Source organism: Leuresthes tenuis, unplaced genomic scaffold (assembly GCF_036924035.1).
Source record: "Leuresthes tenuis unplaced genomic scaffold, fLeuTen1.0.hap1 SCAF_23, whole genome shotgun sequence".
Lineage (NCBI taxonomy): Eukaryota > Metazoa > Chordata > Actinopteri > Atheriniformes > Atherinopsidae > Leuresthes > Leuresthes tenuis.
The window spans coordinates 7,806,478-7,827,954 of NW_027325377.1; the positions used below are offsets into that span (position 1 = coordinate 7,806,478).

The 21,477-nt window shown below is 41.5% G+C and overlaps 1 protein-coding gene across 1 annotated transcript in view; it reads left to right on the plus strand.

Annotated features, from left to right (window-relative positions):
• Window positions 1-21,477, plus strand: part of cog5 (component of oligomeric golgi complex 5) — a 51,411-nt gene that overhangs the window by 29,059 nt on the left and 875 nt on the right. Inside the window, exons 11-21 of the mRNA XM_072377924.1 lie at window positions 9,199-9,280; window positions 13,808-14,012; window positions 14,948-15,109; window positions 16,111-16,210; window positions 16,448-16,558; window positions 17,297-17,359; window positions 19,689-19,792; window positions 20,245-20,482; window positions 20,579-20,655; window positions 20,926-21,052; window positions 21,152-21,231. Coding sequence (XP_072234025.1) covers window positions 9,199-9,280; window positions 13,808-14,012; window positions 14,948-15,109; window positions 16,111-16,210; window positions 16,448-16,558; window positions 17,297-17,359; window positions 19,689-19,792; window positions 20,245-20,482; window positions 20,579-20,655; window positions 20,926-21,052; window positions 21,152-21,231 — 1,349 coding nt within the window. The remainder of the gene's footprint in view (window positions 1-9,198; window positions 9,281-13,807; window positions 14,013-14,947; window positions 15,110-16,110; window positions 16,211-16,447; window positions 16,559-17,296; window positions 17,360-19,688; window positions 19,793-20,244; window positions 20,483-20,578; window positions 20,656-20,925; window positions 21,053-21,151; window positions 21,232-21,477) is intronic.

Sequence of the window (21,477 nt, forward strand, 5' to 3'; positions counted from 1 at the left end):
ATTACCCAGCGATGGAGGTGTGATTGGAGACATAATGACATGTCTAAATGCAAGGCTCCTCAGCAGAGCAGCTGCACCATCGTCCTCTCTATCCTGGACATGAGCGCTTTCACAGAAACATCAACATATCAGTTGGCAGCAGTTTGTAGGGCAGCTCGACTAAACTCATTCCTGCTAATTTTGTGTAAGTGAAGGCTTCAGATTTGTGAGGCACAGACTGTAGCAAATGAGCTGGAAATACACTTCTTTGTATATTGTTATTGTGAGTGTCGTCAGACTGAAAGTTTGTCATTTAGAAATAGCCACTTGATCCATCCTAAATACTCGTTTACACGCAGTCGCACGGATCAGTGTGTTCCTGTGCACTCGTCTTGCCCAGGCTCTTGGGACCGTTTGCTTTCTCCTCCCTCAATCGCAGTTTCTCAGTGTGATAATCACCGCACCGTCCACCCACTCATTGGAGGTTGTGGCTGCACAATATGAGGAAAAACAGCCACAGTTTTTGGCTGAATTTCCAAACAGTTACTTTTATTGATATTGTCAGCGGTTTGATATCCTCAGCTGACGTTTGTAGATCCCTGTGCTGTTTAGAAAGGATGGACAGAGTTGCAAGAGCATTCACAAACACTAACTGTTGTATATAACAGCATTAATAGACTAGGCTGGTTTCTCCAGGCTGGGTTTTTTTGGAACTGCCCTCATTAAGCTTTCAGCAGGAGACATAAGTCCCATGTTACTGTGAGCTCAGAATGATGCAGCCAGGCTATTAACCCACACTGAGCGATAAGACTGTATGTCTCCAGTCCCCTCTGCCAGCCTATAGTTGCGTTTCAGTGTTACAGTTGATTTTTTTCTCATGTCCCTGCTGGTTTCTAAACCTAAGTGTAATGAGGCTTTGTCTTCTATCTGATTTGTTAAAGCCTCCACAGTTCCTAATAATGTTTTAGCCCTTGCTTGAAGTTTGCAGGTGTAGAAAGTGCACATACAGTGTTGTGGGGAGAAAAAGTACATCCTCTTTCATTTCTTAGGTTTTGCATACCAGGACCTAATGAAAAATCAGCTTGTTCTTGTCAGCTCTTAAAATGAGATGCATCCAACCTCAGATGGGCAACAACTCATTACATATTACACAGTGTCTTCATTTACTAAGCAAAAAGTGGGACGAAATGCAGAAGCGGTGAGTGAAAAACAAAGTCCACCCCGGGATTAAACAGGTTGTAGAACCACCTTTAGCCGCAATAACTTGAAGTAATCACTTTCTCTATGACGTCATCTTTCTCTGCCGAATTTTTGCCCATTTTCCTTTACAGCGTCGCTTCAGTTCATTCAGGTTTGCAGCATTCGTTTATGCACAGCTCTCTTAAGTTCCTAACGCAGCATTTAATTTAGGTTGAGGTCTGGACTTGAACTGAACCACTGCAACAACTTGATCCTTCTCTTTTTCAGACATTCAGTTGTAGATTTTCTGCTGTGTTTGGGATCATTGTCCTGTTGATGACCCAGTTTGAGCCAATTCAATTCAATTCAATTTTATTTATATAGCGCCAGATTACAACAATTGTCATCTCAAGGCACTTAAATAATATAGTCCAATTAAAGCCAATTGGAATTCAATTAATTGTAATCATAATCCAATTAAGTCATATAGAGCCAATTAAAAAAAAAATAATATCCTAGCTAAGGAAACCAACAGATTGCACCGAAACTGGTCTTCAGTCCAATCTCCCGTCCTGAGTGTGCCTGTGGCGACTGTGGAAAGGAACGACTCCCTTTTAACCTCTGGCAGAAACAATTCAATTCAATTCAATTCAATTTTATTTATATAGCGCCAGATTACAACAATTGTCATCTCAAGGCACTTAAGTAATATAGTCCAATTCAAGCCAATTGGAATTCAATTCATTGTAATCATAATCCAATTAATTCATATAGAGCTAATTAAAAAAATTAATATCCTAGCTAAGGAAACCAACAGATTGCACCGAAATGTGTCTTCAGTCCAATCTCCCGTCCTGAGCGTGCCTGTGGCAACTGTGGAAAGGAACGACTCCCTTTTAACAGGAAGAAACCTCTGGCAGAACCAGACTCAGGAAGGGTGGCCATCCGCCTCGACCAGCTGGGGTTTGAGAAGACAGAAAAGAGGGAAAAGAGGGGGGAAAAACACCATAACGCCATTCAAAGGATATCTGTTGGAACAGGGAAACATAGGTTAATAACCACAATAATGTCACATGTACATAAAATCAATTTTGAAATTAAACAGGGGGAAAAAGAGAGCAAAGTGAGGAAAGGTGTGACAGATGAGGTCCCCCAGCAGTCTAAGCCTATAGCAGCTTAACTATGGGATGTTTCAGGATTACCTGAGCCATCCCTAACTATAAGCTTTATCGAAAAGAAAAGTTTTAAGCCTAATCTTAAAAGTGGAAAGGGTGTCTGCTTCCCGGACATTTACTGGCAGCTTATTCCACAAGAGAGGGGCCTGATAACTGAAGGCTCTACCTCCCATTCTACTTTTAGAAACTCTGGGAACAACAAGTAAACCTGCAGTTTGGGAGCGAAGTGCTCTGTTAGGAAAATATTGTACAATGAGATCTTTAAGATATGATGGAGTTCGGTCAGTAAGAGCTTTATATGTGAGGAGAAGAATCTTAAATTCTATTCTGAATTTAACAGGGAGCCAATGAAGAGAAGCTAAAACTGGAGAAACATGATCTCTCCTGTTAGTTCTCATCAGAACTCTGGCTGCAGCATTTTGGATCAGCTGGAGGCTTTTCAGAGAATATGTGGGACAGCCCAATAATAAGGAATTACAGTAGTCCAATCTTGAAGTAACAAATGCATGAACTAGTTTCTCTGCATCACCTTGAGACAGGATGTTCCTGATTTTGGCAATATTACGAAGGTGAAAGAAGACAGTCCTAGAAACCAGTTTTATATGTGCGTCAAATGATAAATTCTGGTCAAAAATAACTCCAAGGTTCCTCACTGTAGAACTAGAAGCCAAGGAAATACCATCTAGAGTAACTATATAACTAGACAATTTCTCCCTGAAGCGCTCAGGTCCAAAGAGAACAACTTCAGTTTTGTCTGAATTTAAAAGCAGACAGTTCTGAGTCATCCAGGTCTTTATGTCTTTAAGACAGGCTTGTAGCCTGACCAACCTGTAGGTTTCATCTGGTTTCATAGATAAGTACAGCTGAGTATCATCAGCATAACAATGGAAATTTATGCCATGCTGTCTGATAATGTTACCTAATGGAAGCATGTATAAAGTAAAAAGAATCGGTCCAAGCACAGAACCCTGAGGAACTCCATGACTTACTCCAACGTGTGAGGAAGATTCCTCATTTACAAGAACAAACTGGAATCTATCAGATAAATATGACTTAAACCAGCCTAATGCAGTTCCTTTAATCCCAATAACATGTTCAAGTCTCTGTAACAGAATGCTGTGATCGATCGTATCAAATGCAGCACTGAGATCCAACAGGACAAGCACAGAAACAAGTCCGCTATCAGAAGCTAACAGGAGATCATTGGTAACTTTCACCAGTGCCGTTTCTGTGCTATGATGCACTCTGAATCCTGACTGAAACTCTTCAAACAGATTATTTCTATGTAAATGATCACAAAGTTGAACTGCAACTATTTTTTCAAGAACTTTGGACAAAAAAGGGAGATTGGATATAGGTCGATAATTAGCCAACACTTCTGAATCAAGAGTAGGTTTTTTAAGTAAAGGTTTAATTACAGCAACCTTAAAAGTCTGAGGTACATATCCTATCAACAAAGACCGATTGATCAAATCCAATATGGAAGTGTCAATTAAGGGGAAAACCTCCTTGAACAGTCTGGTTGGGATTGGGTCTAACATACAAGTTGATGGTTTAGAAGAGACTATTGCTGTTGTTAGCTCAGAAAGATCAACTGGACAGAAGCTGTCTAAATACAATTCAGGTTCGAAAGATACTTCTAAAGCTGCTCTACTTGATGATACATCAGTGATAATAATGGGAAGGATTCCATTAATCTTCTCTCTGATAGAAACAATTTTATTGATGAAGAATCTCATGAAATCATCACTGCTGAGAGTTAAAGGAATACATGGCTCAACAGAGCTCGGAGTCTTTGTCAGTCTGGCAACAGTGCTGAAAAGAAACCTGGGATTATTCTTATTCTCTTCTATCAATAATGAATAATACGCAGTTCTAGCTTTACGAAGTGCTTTCTTATACGTTATTAAACTATCTTTCCAGACTAATTGAGACTCTTCTAAATTAGAGGAACGCCACTGTCTCTCCAGCTTTCTTGCAGTCTGCTTTAACGCACGCAGCTGTGAATTATACCAAGGAGCCAACCTCTTCTGACTGATTACCTTCCTTTTCAGAGGGGCAACATTGTCCAGTGTTGTACGCATTGAAGCTGTAGTGCTGTCAACAAGAGAGTCAAGTTCTACTGGAGTAAAATTTAGGTAGCCATCCTGTGTCATATCAGCACATGGCAGTGAAGAAAAGGATGATGAAATCAACTCTTTAAATCTGGTTACAGCATTCTCTGACAGACACCTTCTATATGTAGAATTCTTCTCAGAAACCGTGTAGTCAAGTAATGTAAATTCAAAAGTTATTAAAAAATGGTCAGACAAGACAGGGTTATGAGGGAACACTGTTAACTGTTCACTCTCAATGCCATAAGTCAGCACAAGGTCAAGGGTATGATTAAGGCAGTGAGTAGGTCTGTGAACACTTTGAGAAAATCCAATAGAGTCTAATATAGAATTAAAGTTAATATTTAGGCTGTCATTTTCAACATCTACATGAATATTAAAGTCACCCACTACAATGACTTTATCTGTACTCAGCACTAACTGGGATAAAAACTCTGAGAATTCAGACAGAAACTCAGAATAAGGGCCAGGTGGACGATACACAACAACAAACACAAGAGATTTTTGTGATTTCCACTTTGGGTGGGAAAAACTGAGAATCAGAGATTCAAAAGAGCTAAAACTAATCTTGGGTCTAGGACTGATTAGTAACCCTGATCTGAAGATAGCTGCCACTCCTCCTCCTCTACCTGTGGTTCTAGGAACATGAACATTTAAATAGTCAGAGGGAGTTGATTCATTAATGCTAACATGATCCTCCTGCTGCAGCCAGGTTTCTGTAAGACAAAATATATCAATATGATGATCACAAACAGACTCAGGAAGGGTGGCCATCCGCCTCGACCAGCTGGGGTTTGAGAAGACAGAAAAGAGGGGAGAAAAACACCATAACACCATTCAAAGGATACCTGTTGGAACAGGGAAACACAAGTTAATAACCACAATACATAAAATCATTTGAGAAATTAAACTGGGGGAAAAAGAGAGCAAAGTGAGGAAAGGTGTGACAGATGAGGTCCCCCAGCAGTCTAAGCCTATAGCAGCTTAACTATGGGATGTTTCAGGATTACCTGAGCCATCCCTAACTATAAGCTTTATCAAAAAGAAAAGTTTTAAGCCGAATCTTAAAAGTGGAAAGGGTGTCTGCTTCCCGGACATTTACTGGCAGCTTATTCCACAAGAGAGGGGCCTGATAACTGAAGGCTCTACCTCCCATTCTACTTTTAGAAACTCTGGGAACAACAAGTAAACCTGCAGTTTGGGAGCGAAGTGCTCTGTTAGGAAAATATCTACAATGAGATCTTTAAGATATGATGGAGCTTGGTTATTAAGAGCTTTATATGTGAGGAGAAGAATCTTAAATTCTATTCTGAATTTAACAGGGAGCCAATGAAGAGAAGCTAAAACTGGAGAAACATGATCTCTCCTGTTAGTTCTCATCAGAACTCTGGCTGCAGCATTTTGGATCAGCTGGAGGCTTTTCAGAGAATATGTGGGACAGCCCAATAATAAGGAATTACAGTAGTCCAATCTTGAAGTAACAAATGCATGAACTAGTTTATCTGCATCACCCTGAGACAGGATGTTCCTGGTTTTAGCAATATTACGAAGGTGAAAGAAGGCAGTCCTAGAAACCAGTTTTATATGTGCGTCAAATGATAAATTCTGGTCAAAAATAACTCCAAGGTTCCTCACTGTAGAACTAGAAGCCAAGGAAATACCATCTAGAGTAACTATATAACTAGACAATTTCTCCCTGAAGCGCTCAGGTCCAAAGTGAACAACTTCAGTTTTGTCTGAATTTAAAAGCAGACAGTTCTGAGTCATCCAGGTCTTTATGTCTTTAAGACAGGCTTGTAGTCTGACCAACCTATTGGTTTCATCTGGTTTCATAGATAAGTACAGCTGAGTATCATCAGCATAACAATGGAAATGTATGCCATGCTGTCTGATAATGTTACCTAATGGAAGCATGTATAAAGTAAAAAGAATTGGTCCAAGCACAAAACCCTGAGGAACTCCATGACTTACTCCAACGTGTGAGGAAGATTCTTCATTTACAAGAACAAACTGAAATCTATCAGATAAATATGACTTAAAGCAGCCTAATGCAGTTCCTTTAATCCCAATAACATGTTCAAGTCTCTGTAACAGAATGCTGTGATTGATCGTATCAAATGCAGCACTGAGATCCAACAGGACAAGCACAGAAACAAGTCCGCTATCAGAAGCTAACAGGAGATCATTGGTAACTTTCACCAGTGCTGTTTCTGTGCTATGATGCACTCTGAATCCTGACTGAAACTCTTCAAACAGATTATTTCTATGTAAATTATCACAAAGTTGAACTGCAACTATTTTTTCAAGAACTTTAGACAAAAAAGGGAGATTGGATATAGGTCGATAATTAGCCAACACTTCTGAATCAAGAGTAGTTTTTTTTTAAGTAAAGGTTTAATTACAGCAATCTTAAAAGTCTGAGGTACATATCCTGTCAACAAAGACCGATTGATCAAATCCAATATGGAAGTGTCAATTAAGGGGAAAACCTCCTTGAACAGTCTGGTTGGGATTGAGTCTAACATACAAGTTGATGGTTTAGAAGAGACTATTGCTGTTGTTAGCTCCGAAAGATCAACGGGACAGAAGCTGTCTAAATACAATTCAGGTTCGAAAGATACTTCTAAAGCTGCTCTCCTTGATGATACATCAGTGATAATAATGGGAAGGATTCCATTAATCTTCTCTCTAATAGAAACAATTTTATTGATGAAGAATCTCATGAAATCATCACTGCTGAGAGTTAAAGGAATACATGGCTCAACAGAGCTCGGACTCTTTGTCAGCCTGGCAACAGTGCTGAAAAGAAACCTGGGTTTATTCTTATTCCCTTCTATCAATAATGAATAATAAGCAGTTCTAGCTTTACGAAGTGCTTTCTTATACGTTATTAAACTATCTTTCCAGACTAATTGAGACTCTTCTAAATTAGAAGAACTGCCCTGTCTCTCCAGCTTTCTTGCAGTCTGCTTTAACGCACGCAGCTGTGAATTATACCAAGGAGCCAACCTCTTCTGACTGATTACCTTCCTTTTCAGAGGGGCAACATTGTCCAGTGTTGTACGCATTGAAGCTGTAGTGCTGTCAACAAGAGAGTCAATTTCTACTGGAGTAAAATTTAGGTAGCCGTCCTCTGTCATATCAGCACATGGCAGTGAAGAAAAGGATGATGAAATCAACTCTTTAAATCTGGTTACAGCATTCTCTGACAGACACCTTCTATATGTAGAATTCTTCTCAGAAACCGTGTAGTCAAGTAATGTAAATTCAAAAGTTATTAAAAAATGGTCAGACAAGACAGGGTTATGAGGGAACACTGTTAACTGTTCACTCTCAATGCCATAAGTCAGCACAAGGTCAATGGTGTGATTAAGGCAGTGAGTAGGTCTGTGAACACTTTGAGAAAATCCAATAGAGTCTAATATAGAATTAAAGTTAATATTTAGGCTGTCATTTTCAACATCTACATGAATATTAAAGTCACCCACTACAATGACTTTATCTGTACTCAGCACTAACTGGGATAAAAACTCTGAGAATTCAGACAGAAACTCAGAATAAGGGCCAGGTGGATGATACACAACAACAAACACAAGAGGTTTTTGTGATTTCCACTTTGGGTGGGAAAAACTGAGAATCAGAGATTCAAAAGAGCTAAAACTAATCTTGGGACTAGGACTGATTAGTAACCCTGATCTGAAGATAGCTGCCACTCCTTCTCTGCCTGTGGTTCGAGGAACATGAACATTTAAATAGTCAGAGGGAGTTGATTCATTAATGCTAACATGATCCTCCTGCCAAGCTTTAGCTGTCGGATAGACGGCCTCATATTTGACTCTTGAATACTTTTAAGGTGCCCAAATCATCACCTCTGTGCTTAACGGTTGGTATGAGGTGTTTGTGCTGATATGCTGTCATTATGACTTGGTTTAGTCTGTCCAAAGGACATTGTTCCACAGGTCTCTTAGTTTTTACAAACTTAAGCTGTGCTGCCATGTTCTTTTTAATTATTTTTAATATTTAATGTCATGTGTTGTAGGATTTGCCTCATTGTATTATGTCTGCAAAGAGAATGTTGACTTTTTTTTCAATGAATATATATGCTACACGCACAGATAGTTATACACGAAGAAGACATTTGTTATGGAGATTTATATGTAGGGAAGATTTTTAAATGCTATTCCGGATTTAACAGGGAACCAAAGAAGATAAACTAGAATTGGAGAAATGTGATCTCTTTTCAGGCTTTTCTGAGAATCTTTGGGACATCACAATAATAAAGAATTACAGAAGTTCAATGTTGAAGTACCAAATGCATGGACCAGTTTTTCTGCATCACTCTGAGAAAGGATGTTCTGAATTTAGGCAATTTTACGAAGGTGAAAGAAGGCGGTCCAAGAAACCTGTTTTATGTAAGTCAAAAGGACAGATCCTGGTCAAAAATAACACACAAGCTTAATCCAGAAATAACCTGACTCAGATTCAAACCAGGAACCTTGGTGCTGTGAGTGAACGTGCTCACCACGGCAACACAGTGAAAACATGTTTACGGTTATAAATCCAAAGTTTCAAATGTGAAGGAAAAGCAGCATTGAGGCCAAGTGAAGCTTGTCAGTGCAGCTTAGAGCCCGTTTGATTTCAGAAACTTCAGTGGGCCAAGACAGTGTTTTCTCATGCAGTCATCGGATGGTTAGGGCTTGTGTGATGACCACCAGATAATGTGTGTTTGTCTTCTGCCTACTCGATGACAGGATGCTCAGCCTGATATTCTCTACACCTTTTGGACTGATGTAACCAGCACACTCAGCGATGAGTTTCACAGAGCAACTGAGGGTAAGCCTGCCGCTCATCCCGCTTCACACCTCACCTGCTGCATTTACACATTAAGAGGAGGGTACCAGTGATGCAGAACAGATGACCACTCTGCTCAGGAGGATGTTCGTATGCAAAAGGTGTTCTGACTGTAATCAGTCATCCGACGAGGCTTCAAAAAGAATCCCATCTGTAGAATATGAACTGTTCAGTCTTAGAATCAGTCTGAATATATCAAATAATGTATATTCACTTGATGTAACCATGGTAACACACTTGTGTAGGGAGAGAATTTTAAGCAGTGCTGCGTTGTGTGAACTTAAGCAGCTCATCTGTGCGTCTCTCGTGTCTACTGGTAGTCTGTGGGGCCTGATGGGTTCTCTTTTTGGTTTCTTCCTAAGACGTTTTGCTAAACTCAGACTGGACCAGACATAATAAAGTACCCCGCAGGGATCAAAGCACCCTTTGTACCTGCTGCATACTGCCAGTTTGGGCAACCACAAACAACAAGTGGAGAGGCTTTGTGTTGTGAGCCATAATATCCATAATGATCAGGCTGTAACAAGAGCTAAGCTGACAGTAGGAAATTGATGGAGCTGTGAGTGATAAACAGCCAGAAGTTTAGGAGTGTTAGTAGAACTCAGCGTTTTTAGACAATGGAACAACCCTTTGGCAAATTTATCATGAATAAAACAAACCGATCATAGCAGAAAAAGAGGAATATGAACCAAAAGCTGCAGGAACGTTGAAAACTGTAAATAAATTCAATTCAGTTTTATTTATATATATTTATTTATAATTGTCATCTCTAGGCACTTAAATAGTATTTTAAGGAACTGGATCATTTAGATCTGCTTTGCATTGGTAGCCCCCCCCCCAAATTATCCGTCTATTGTTCCACCACATCACTACATTTTGTCTACAGTTAGTTGTGACACACACACACACACTTTGAAAAATAAGAGGGGTAGATGGATGGTGGGTGGTATGTGTGAATCTTTTGAAGAGTAGGACTCAGAAAAAAGGCCTAATTATTCCAACAATGGCCTCTCTCTAACACACAACCACACACACACACACACACACAGAGGCGTTTCAGCACAGAGTTGTCTGATTAAATGGAATAACAAAGTGAGAACAGAAGAGGAGGTTTTGGCTGCTTGCTTAACATACTTGGCCTGAAACTCATTTTACTGAAAAACCTGCACATTCTCTCAGTCTGTGTGTGTCTGTTTCTGTGAAAATACTCCAACAGAAATATAAAAGGCCACTGATGCAGAGCCATGTTCAGCTTTCTTTTCTTTTCTTTGTCATTGCTGACAAGGTTTTAGATTCTTCTCCCAGTCAACAAAAGCAGAACTGAATGTATCCTTTTGAGCAGGACCGTGATGCATCTGATACCCATGTGCCATTATAGGTGTTGTCACAAACCTATAAAACCCATAAAACTGTCTTGTTGCTCCAAATATTCAATGGAGTACCAGATGTAGATAGATTTGTGTGGAAAAACAGCTTACTTCCTCTGTATGAGTACCATTTACTGACGGGGTGGACAGAAGTTAAATCTATGGCACCAACATTAACCACAATGCAAACACTTCCCACATGATTGGGACATTTTTTAGAAGATTTTTGCTATTTTTTCTCACCTAACTTGCTGTTTCCAGTTGACAGTAACTCAATCCACACACAGAGTGATGCATTGAAACATCTAGAACAGGGATGTCCACATCCGGTATTCGAGGGGCGCTGTCCTGCAGGTTTTAGATGTTTCCCTGCTTCTGCACACCTGATTAAGATCAATGCATCATTAGCTGGCTTGTGCAGAACTTAGCAATCTTTTGAAGAGATCCATTTCGTCTGAATCAGGTGTGCTGAAGCAGGGAAACATCTAAAACCTGCAGGACAGCTCCCCTCGAGGACATCCCTGATCTAGAAGCTTTGGTTTGCGGTGCAGCAGTTTATTTCACAAGCTGCAGTTTGACAGAATGGGACTCGGCAACCAGCATGTGCTCAGCTGTGGTGTTTCGCCAGCTCCACACCGGGAGCACTGTGTGTGCTTTGCTGAACATCTGCGTTTCGGCTTCATGTTTGCATTCACACCACCAACCTGCACAGTCATTTCTGATAATACACATACTACACAGAGTGTTGTGTTATTCATTAACATCATCATTACAACAAAGATGCATTTGTAATTTCTCTGACTTGTTACCCGCCCACTGAAACTATGGTGAAAAGGTGTATTTTTGCTGATATGAAGTGAATATGATGGCCCACAAATGTTTTTACGGTGGATTTTGCAGAGATCTGCTTCCCTGACGTTTACTTTACACATGAAAAATTGGCATATGAAGCTAAAATGAAAATCATCCAGCATTATATTTGCTGCACTGATCACTGTGCGAGTGAACTGTGATGTCGACACAGCACCATAACCGTTTAAACTGGTGCTTCATGTGTTGGACTCACTGCAGTTATTTTCCTAAACAGTAGGTGTCTCTACTGAGACAATGGAATACCGCAGCAAAAACATTAGAAGAAGTTGTACAAGAAGTGCGGTTATGCATGAACAAGCAGAATTACACAGTTTCAACTTCTCAGCTTCACTTTTAAGCCTTTTTTGTTGTTTTTGTAACGTGAAACAGTTGAAATAGTTTTGATGACTCATACAGACTGACAGAGACAGACTTGCTCGCACAGCTCTGTTTTTCAAACGCACTTCACATGCGACGCACGTCAAGTCACAAAAATCAAGTGGAATTCACTTCAAATCAAGTTTTATTTATCAAGAGCGTTGCAACAAATCTAATTTCAAGGCACAAAGATATAGTCCAAATCAAGCCAATTACAATCCAATTTACTGTAATACGATCATAATCCAATCAAATCAAATTCATTCATTTCCAAACTAGCCCAATTCAAACTGAGTCAGTTTAAAGGAAAAAAAAGAAGCCTGGTCAAAGAAACCAACAGATTACATCAAAACATCTCTCCAATTCAGTTCCCCATCCTGAGCATGCACAAGGCGACAGTGGGAAGAAAAAACCTCCCTTTTTAACTGGAAGAAACCTTTAACAGAACCAGAACCAGGAGGGGCGGCCATTTACCTCAACCTGCTTGAGAGGACGGGAAAGAGAGGATAACAAGCGCCATAACACCAGGCCAGGGATACCAACTCAAGTTAATAACAACAATAATGTTGTATGCACGTGGAGAGAGGAAAAGAGGGTAGAGCTAGGAGAAGTGCATCATGGGAGGTGCAGCAGTCTTGGCCTATAGCAGCACTACAAAGGGATACGTTCAGGGTCATCTGAGTCACCCCTATCTATGAGCTTTATGAAAAAGGAAAGTTTTCTGCCTACTCTTAAAGGTGGAGAGGGTGTCTGCTTCCCGAACCCAAACTGATTCGACTTTTAAAAACTCTAGGAGCCACGTGTCAACGTGCAGTCTGAGAGCAAAGTTCTCTGTTTTGAAAATACTGCACAACGAGATCTTTAAGCTGTGACGAAATTATTTCAAAGAACTTAGTAACATAGTAACCAGCTGATATATGGGTGGGGTCTTGCTGTTTTCAAGCCCTGTCTTGAAAATTGATACACCTCTGAAGGAAAACATTATTCTCTGTGTTTCCTTTGTCTTTATTCAGATTATTCCACTTCTCCTCATTTGGTGGTTTCCTCTTGTGGACCACACATTTCTGTGAACTGAAAGGCAACATACTGGCTCACCAGCAGTCTGCATTCAAAGTCCACGTTGTTATAACTTAATTTTCTCTCAGTAAACAGTAAACTCTATGTCATAGTAAATGTTGTGTGCTTGCCCTGCTTTCTTTGGCTGTTTGTGCAGTTTCATTGTGCTGGAATATGAAAGATTTTTCCCCCTCACTGACAGTAAGGTTTCATTAACTCACCTAAAAGCTCTGAATCTTGCACATCTTGTTAGCATCTCATGAGTTTAACATGCAAACAGAGAGCTTTCAGGGGGACTAAGTGATTGCATCCACCGTGCACGTGCACGTGCACGTGCAGGGGCTGCGTGCAGATTCCTGGAGGCATGTTTACCATCTGAACTGTAGTCGGTGACACTGCACAGAGGTAGTGACCGGACGGATGCACCGAAGGAAGAATTAGTTTCAGCATGTAGCTCCTCCTGAAACCATGAGTTGTCATTTGTATGTTTCTGTTAATGTTCGTGTTAAATACACACTGTGTGGATTACTCATCTCCAGTATAAGACCTGCGTTAAACTCTGGAGATGAGCTCTTTCCCCATGTTTTCAGTTTTCATGCCAAGCTGAGCTAAGCCCTGGCTATGATTATTTTTGTGATGAAGCTGATCACTAAACACCAGACTGGTATTGATCTTCTCCTCTCGCTCTGAGAGAGAGAGAGCAAGTGAGCACATAATTAGTTTTGAAATGAAATCAAGGCCCTGTCCTTCTTGAGAAACTGTCCACGTGTAAAAGAATTCCTACTCACCTGTGCTCTGCATGTGTTTTTTTTCCTACTTTTTTCCTTTGCCTCTGCTTGGTTGTTTTCCTCTGTAGCCTCATTCTTCCTGAAGCAGGCTTTTGAAGGCGAGTATCCTAAACTGCTGCGACTCTACAATGATCTGTGGCGCCGCCTGCAGCAGTACAGCACCAGTCTGCAGGGGGCGTTAGTGAGCAGTGGAGGGATGGATGCTTCTCTGGACCTCACTGCTGCAGACACAGACAGCCAGGACCTCTTCACAGATGGCAAACAAGACTACAAGTGAGTCCAGTCAGAAGCACTTTGATTGGGTTTACTATGAGTCTGGGTGTAACGAGCCTTTCTAAGTCAAGGAAAGGTCCTTAACAGCTGCTATTTTTAGGATGCCACATCACCAAATCTCACTGAAGGACTATTCCAATGTCCAGGATCCTTCAAAGGTGTTCTTAAGACACTCAAAGTGCCCGCATCTGAGATGCTGTAGACAGAAAATGGATGGATGTTTGTGCAATATGCATTTAAATATATAACTATTTGCTGCTAGCGTAATGTTATTAGCACTGGAACATGTTCCATCAATGGACAGTAATGCATACATGTTCTGTATAAAAGGCTGTTTAACATCCATGCCAGTTTTTTTAATTGTTGTGTGTGTTGAGGATTAGTGACGGTGGGACTGTTGCTGTGACATTTGCCCACTGGCTGCCTGTCAGAAGGACCCAACCTACAGAGGAGGCATCCTTGAATTTGTGTATTTGTTTTCATTTGTTTTGAGCCACACTGCAGTTACATGACCAGTCTCGTGGCAGCTGCTACATGTGGTCTTTGCAGATGATTGCAGTTATGAGCTCATGACACATGTAGCGGAGTGTGATTGATGGGCCTGTGTAATTGTTAACTTAATTTATCTGTTAGGTCCATCCTCATGTTTGTACACACACACACACACACAGAAACCTGTGTGAGCATGTCTGCAGTGGCATCTTTCTCTCATTAATGTCTGTAATTGAAGTTCTCCATTAATAAATGTCTATATAATGTTCCAGCACAGCAGTTGTGGGGGGTGGAAGGCTTTCTGTAAAGTCAACATTGGCTTTCCTGATCTGCTCTGTGACCATCTCAGCATCACTTCTAGCAGTTCCTTTGAATGTTTTCTGACCGCATCAGTTGAGTATGTACTTTCTGTTCATCGTGTGTGTTTGTGTATGTTTGTTTAGCCCAGAAAAGGCTCTGAAAGACTCTCTGCAGCCATATGAGGCAGCCTACCTCTCCAAGTCCCTCTCTCGCCTGTTTGATCCCATCAATCTTGTGTTTCCGATGGGAGGCCGCAATCCACCCTCTAATGACGAGCTGGACAGCATCATCAAAACCATCAGCAGGCGAGTAGAGTACAGCCAAGATATGCTGGCATGACAGAAGTCGTTCGCCATTGTCCCTGCGCCATTTTCTGTCCCCGACATACATCTTTGAGGATTCAAAATTATTCAGCGTTATTAAAACTCAAAGATTCTTGGAAAACAACAACTGAACAAACCATCCTGTCAAATACTTTTAAGGTGGAAAAACTAAACAAAACAGACAAAGAGAGAACCATCTTCCATCCAAGTCAATCCAAGTACTGCTGGTAAATTGTCTGCAGTACTTCATGACAGCTGATGGTGGAGGTTTGACCACAGCTTTGTTTGCTAGCGACTGTGCAAATCATATAATTTCATTCCAGAGGATGGTAAAGCATTCCAGAGGATTTTTTCTGATCATGTGACAGACGTCAAATTGTCAGGGAATTGGGGTGTTTTTCTGACTTTCGTTGGGATTTGGAAAGCTCAATTAGCTGCTCCCCTTGGGTTGCCATGGGTAACTCATCATAACAGATGTTGAAAAGTATCACATACGAGAAGAATCCACTCAAGCAGCTCAGCTTCAAAGCAACGCAGAAAAATCTCTCAAAAAAACAGGGTTGTAAATAGCTAAAATCACGTAGAAATCTCAAAAATACTAAGTCTGGTGCAGCACAATCAGGAATGTCAATAAATGACGTGAAGATTAGCAATCGAAGGCGTTGCCATGATCGGCTGGCGGCTCTGATTACAGTCAGGTTCTGCAAAATCATTTAATGCACAAACAGTTTCTTTATTAGCTTCATATTAAATGTTTGTGTCTTCTTGAAGCTTTACTCACATTTAGATTGAGTTCATTGTTGTATATTGACTGAGTCGCAGCCCTGAGAGCAGGCTACTAACGGCATTTCCATTAAAAAAAACATCTTTCACACGTTAGATTGAAAAGCCACATGCAGTTATGTATGAGCGTCAACTGTCGACTGCTTGATAATTAGCCAGGTTTTACCATTTTGATGGTTTTCAGCGTTGTTTGTTTGCAGTGAGCTGAACGTTGCGTCGGTGGATCCAAACCTCTCTCTCGCCGTGGCAAAGAATGCTGCAAAGACCGTTCAGCTCTTCTGTGTAAAGTCAGAACAGCTGGTGAGTACAGCTCTTTGTGTGTGTGTGTGCAGCCCTAAAAATCTTATTGACATTATATTTACTTCCACCCTGTGTCCATCTCTCTGTGAAGTAGTGAGTCTTTTTCAGGTAACAGTTTTAAAATGTTCAGGTCTGGTGTGTGTATGTACTCTGCACTACCTGACTGACTGTGTGTCTCCAAATGCAACCATGCAATCAATCAATCAATCAATCACTTGCTCCCCTGCCTTTCTATAGTTGTGCACTCAAGGGGATGCCAGTCAGGTGATCGGTCCGTTAACAGACGGCCAGAGGAGGAACGTCGCTGTAGTCAACTCCCTGTACCGCCTGCAGCAAACTGTTGCCAAGGTAACAATAAGCAAATCAATACGAGTTCACATCAAAACTTCACTCCAGTGTGCTGGTGTGCAGAAAGCACCATGGAAGCACAGTGAAGCAGCTCTGGCTGCACCAGGTGGCCTGATGCCTCATTAACTTATATTAATGTGGTTGTTACTCGTCGCTACTGTCGAATTTGAATAGAATATTCATGTTTTTTGTGAATTTAATCGAACAATTCCTTATCAATTCAAAAAAAGGAGTCCGAGTCTGAGGTGTCCAGCATGAAGAGAAACGGGGAGAGTACAGTTCCCTGTGGCGCTCCTGTGCTGCTGACCGCCTTCTCAGACAGCAATACAGGCTGAGTTTTATTAAAGGCGCAGGAGAAATCAAAGGTTAGCCAAAACTCTGTGTGTAACAGAAGAAGAATGAGTCATGTTGATCCTCAAACTGGGGTCCTCTACCAGGCATCCTGGAGTTTGTATATTCCGTCCAGGGTCTGAACTGTACCTCGGATTTGATCTGATGTTCTGATGTTGAGGGCTGGTAAGGCTAGACCACTGTGTGAAAAGGTCTTTAGAGTTCTGAGCAGTGTTTCCTTGGCCCCTCTGAGCTTAACTGATGTGCTGATTCAGGTACTTAGCTGCTATAATGCCAAAAAAATGTTTCTAGTTCAGTATACCAGCAGTGTAGGTTTGCTTGAGTATAGAAATGTTGGCAACCATTTTTTGCCCACATTAACTGTGCTTTTTTTTGTTTGTTTTGCAGATAATTTCAGGTTTGGGGTCATGTCCTCCAGCTGCTGTAGAGGCCCTCTCTTCGTCTTTGGAGGTACCGCAGTACTTTAAACACGCTCAATATCCTCTGCTGTGTTAAGGACTTGTCATGCTGCTCTTTTTCTCTTTATTAAAAAAGCGATTTGATGCTAAAAGAGTACATCAAACTGGTAGTAGAGAAGACACCCTCTCCTGCACAAAAAAACCTCATATTCCAAATAAACAGCCCTTTATTTTTCAGTGTTTTGGCCCTCAGACCTTCCTTAACCCACAACTGCTTTTTGACTGTTTTCTTCAAGTTTGAACAGGTGCGATTAACTAAGAATCCAATACCTTACTATGGTGTGGTGTTTATAACATCACTGTGTTATCAGCTCCAGAGGTTCCCGAGCAGTCCCCAGCACAGAGCCAGCATTCTTTATCAGTTTGTTCACTTTCTTTGAGGCTCTGGCTCCGATGCTGCTGCCCCAACAGATGGCTGTTACACAAACTCAGCTCAGATGCTCTCATGTCTGGCTGCAGCTTTAGTTTGTTTTAGCAAACAGATCTTGGGAGGTATTATGCAGCAGACTGAGCATTTTGCAGTGGAGTCTGGTGATAAATCAGCCATCAGAGTGATTGAGAATAAACTAGGAACGACTCGATTAGCTCTGTGACTTAAGCACATTCACGATAAATCCAGTTATTGTGAGACGATGCTTTTCGTAGATTTCTATCCGGCTACGATGCTTCACTCACACCGTGTCGGTGTACACAGCAGACTCCCTGCCCTCAATAACTCCAGCAGTCATTTTCAAACTCTATCTGTTGACATTCCTGCAGCTGACACAGTTCTCCACTGCAGAGTGTGTCATGCACAACCTGCAGGTGCTTTATATTTATGTTTATACGTTAGTTTTCATTTGTGATGAAATGATTTCTGGATCCTGTGAGATCCTTTAAGGTTTCTGCATTTTATTGTGAGAATGCATTAAGGCATTCTTGTGAGAATGCATTAAGGCATTCTCACTATTGTTTTCCTGTTTCTCTTTTTTGGCACTTAACTACTCCTGCAATCTTTCACCGATTTCAACAATTTTGGTATCAAAAGTTCAGCTCCTTTGGGAGATTTATGCTATGACTTTTGGTGTTGATATTTTTTACACTTTTTAAACTATTGAACTTTTAATTCAAATTTTCCCGTCATTCAAATGAATGGAAATTTCTTTCAACTCTTCAAAAACTTCCTCCTCTTTCCAACCTAACTAGTTCAACATACATTCAGCTGGAGACACCATTCAAACTTTAAAATGTTCACAAGACATTCAGCTATTACCAAATGATTCAGCTTTTTCAAATATTAAGCCACTTTTGAAATATGACAGTTTAAAAAACATGAACATTTTTGCTCCTTCTTGATTTTTATGAATGAGAAGATTAGAGTGGCACACCGATCATTTTAACTTTTTCTTATATTCAAACAAATTCCTCTAACTTTAATACTGTTTAACTCAGTATAAACAAATTATACCTTAAAATGTAGGTACACTTGTCCTCTTTCAGCTGATGTAACTACTAAAGAGCTCACATTTACAGAATTTCAGCTATGAGCCAGGAAGCGAGAGAAACCTTTCAATTTCTCTCACTAACTCCAATGGAAATTTGGTCTGACGCCAGAGAGAGGTTCAACTGTGTTCAACTCGCTGCCGTTAAATTTTTTTTCACTCCATTGAAATAAAAACTACATTGCCGTGTTCCTCCAAGCCTTCTGCTTCTTACGGTCTTCAAATTATTTTCCTCGCTCTTCCAGTTTTCTCACAGGAGGTCATAGTATCCAAAAAAGCAATTTCTGCAGGTTATACAGGGAGAGAGCTCGTTAAGCTGCAGCTGTTGACAAACATTGCTAACACTGATGACATCACTCTTCCACTCCCTGCTGTATATTACACTGAAGCCATTTTAACTATTACTCACTTGATTTCTGCTAAATTTTCACTAGATTAAGCTTTTTGAGCATGTTCTAACTAATCCCATTCAACTTAAAAAGCATTCTCACAGCTGTTTCGCAGGAACAGCTTTTTTTCTAGTTTATTTTATTGCAACTTTTGATATGTTTGATATTTCTGACACACACACACTCCCTCATAGGTGCACACGATCTCCTGAATCCAAAATCTCAGCTACTCTTCTCAGTGCGCACACTTCCGCAGAGCTGATAACATGCCTATATCTTAAATGTACGTCAGTCATATAAGCACATAAATGTAGCTCCTGTTTATCTGAGCACATATGTTGCCATGGCAGCCTGGCAGGCTTGTTAGAGGTTCAGGGACTGTTGTCTGGTGTGGGTTTTCCTCACTGTGTGGGCTTTCCTCACTGTGTGGGCTTTCCTGTGTTGGGGACAGGCAGTACAGGTCCTGATGGGCAGCGCCGTGCAGCCGCTTCTGCAGTCAGTCGGTGACTCCATAGAGGCCATCATCATCACACTTCACCAAGAAGACTTCTCAGGGTCAGTCGCTGTTCTTTGGCTTGCTACACCAACTGCAACACCAGTGTTAATGATCTGTGTGTGTGTGTGAGAGAGAGTGACAGAACATCCATGTCACATGATCCATCCTGAGAGCCACCTCAGCACCAGGTTCAGCACCTTTGTATGTGTGTAACCCTGCTAGCCCCCTTTTTTTTTTAACTATTTCCTCTACTGTCTTGATGTGTTTGATCCGGCTTTTGGAAGTTGCAGTGAGCTTCTTTGTTTCCCTGAATATCCACATCTGAGGCACTTAGTTTGACACATATAGCAGCAGGGGCTGCATTAATAAAATACTGGTCAGACTGACATAAACCAGCATTAGCCTGTTTTATTAAGTTAATTTTAGTTGGCATGGTTGTTTCATTTTAATGCAATTGTGTGTCTGTGTGTGTGTGTGTGTGTGTGTGTGTGTGTGTGTGTGTGTGTTCCAGGCCTCTATCCAGCCCTGATAAGCCAGACGTCCCGTGCTCTCTCTACATGAAGGAGCTGCAGGGTTTCATCTGCAGAGTGATGGCTGACTACTTCAGACATTTCCAGTGTGTGGACTTTGTCTACGAGAGCACCGAGTCCATCGCCAAGAGAGCCATCGAGCTGTTCCTCCGGCACGCCAGCCTGCTGCGGCCGCTGGGGGAGGGCGGCAAGATGAGACTGGCTGCTGACTTTGCACAAGTGAGCAGAGCCTCTTGGAGCTGACTTCAGTTCACACTGAGGTGTTGTGTGTGGATGCTCCTGTGACTCTGGTTTGTGTGTTTTTCTGCGTGTCAGATGGAGATGGCGGTGGCTCCTCTGTGCAGGAGAGTGTCTGATCTGGGGAAGCCGTACAGGATGCTGCGATCCTTCAGGTCTGTTGGTCAATTAAACTTTAATTTATACAGCGCTGTTGAAAATAAAGTGAAAAAGGGCTGAACATGGATGAACCAAGCCAGTTCAAGTAATGTTTAACTGGGAGGTGATAGAAACAATCAGATCCCCTTCAGAGGGATAGATCATAAAGGCTCGTCTATTGAGTTTGAGCCAGTGACACCTTGTCAGCTCAAATGACACGTCGCTGTGGGCTTTCAAAGAAATCTGAGTCCAGTATTCAGTCCAAGATGATGTGTGTTGTGTTTCAGGCCTCTGTTGTTTCAGACTAGTGAGCTGATAGCCAGCAGTCCAGTTGTGGGTGAGCTGATCCCCTACAGCACCCTGCTCCACTTCCTGTTCACCAGGGCCCCATCTGAACTCAAGTCTCCTAACCAGGCCTGTACATACACACGCATGCACTCACACTATCCACAGAAGTACTATGACTCCTCAGCACCTGTGACGTCAGACTAACTGTTGGCTTTGCCCCCACAGAGAGCAGAGTGGTCCGTGGCCCGTTACTCCCAGTGGCTGGATGATCACCCCTCTGAGAGAGACAGACTCACCCTCATCAGGTTTGCGCTGTTTCCCTTTGATCACATTTCAGGTGACACTTGGGAATCCATTGTGAGGATCGGACCCTCCCATTAACAGAGGACAAGCAATTTAACACCGTGTTTGACAGACTCAGAATGTCCTAAAGAACACACTGCGCTCCTCGCTGGGAGTGTATCTGTGGGGAGTGATCAGCCTCTGGTGGTGAACGCTCTGCAGTCTGTCTGCCTGTTGTTGCCACCTCATGTTTCTAAGCTCACACATGG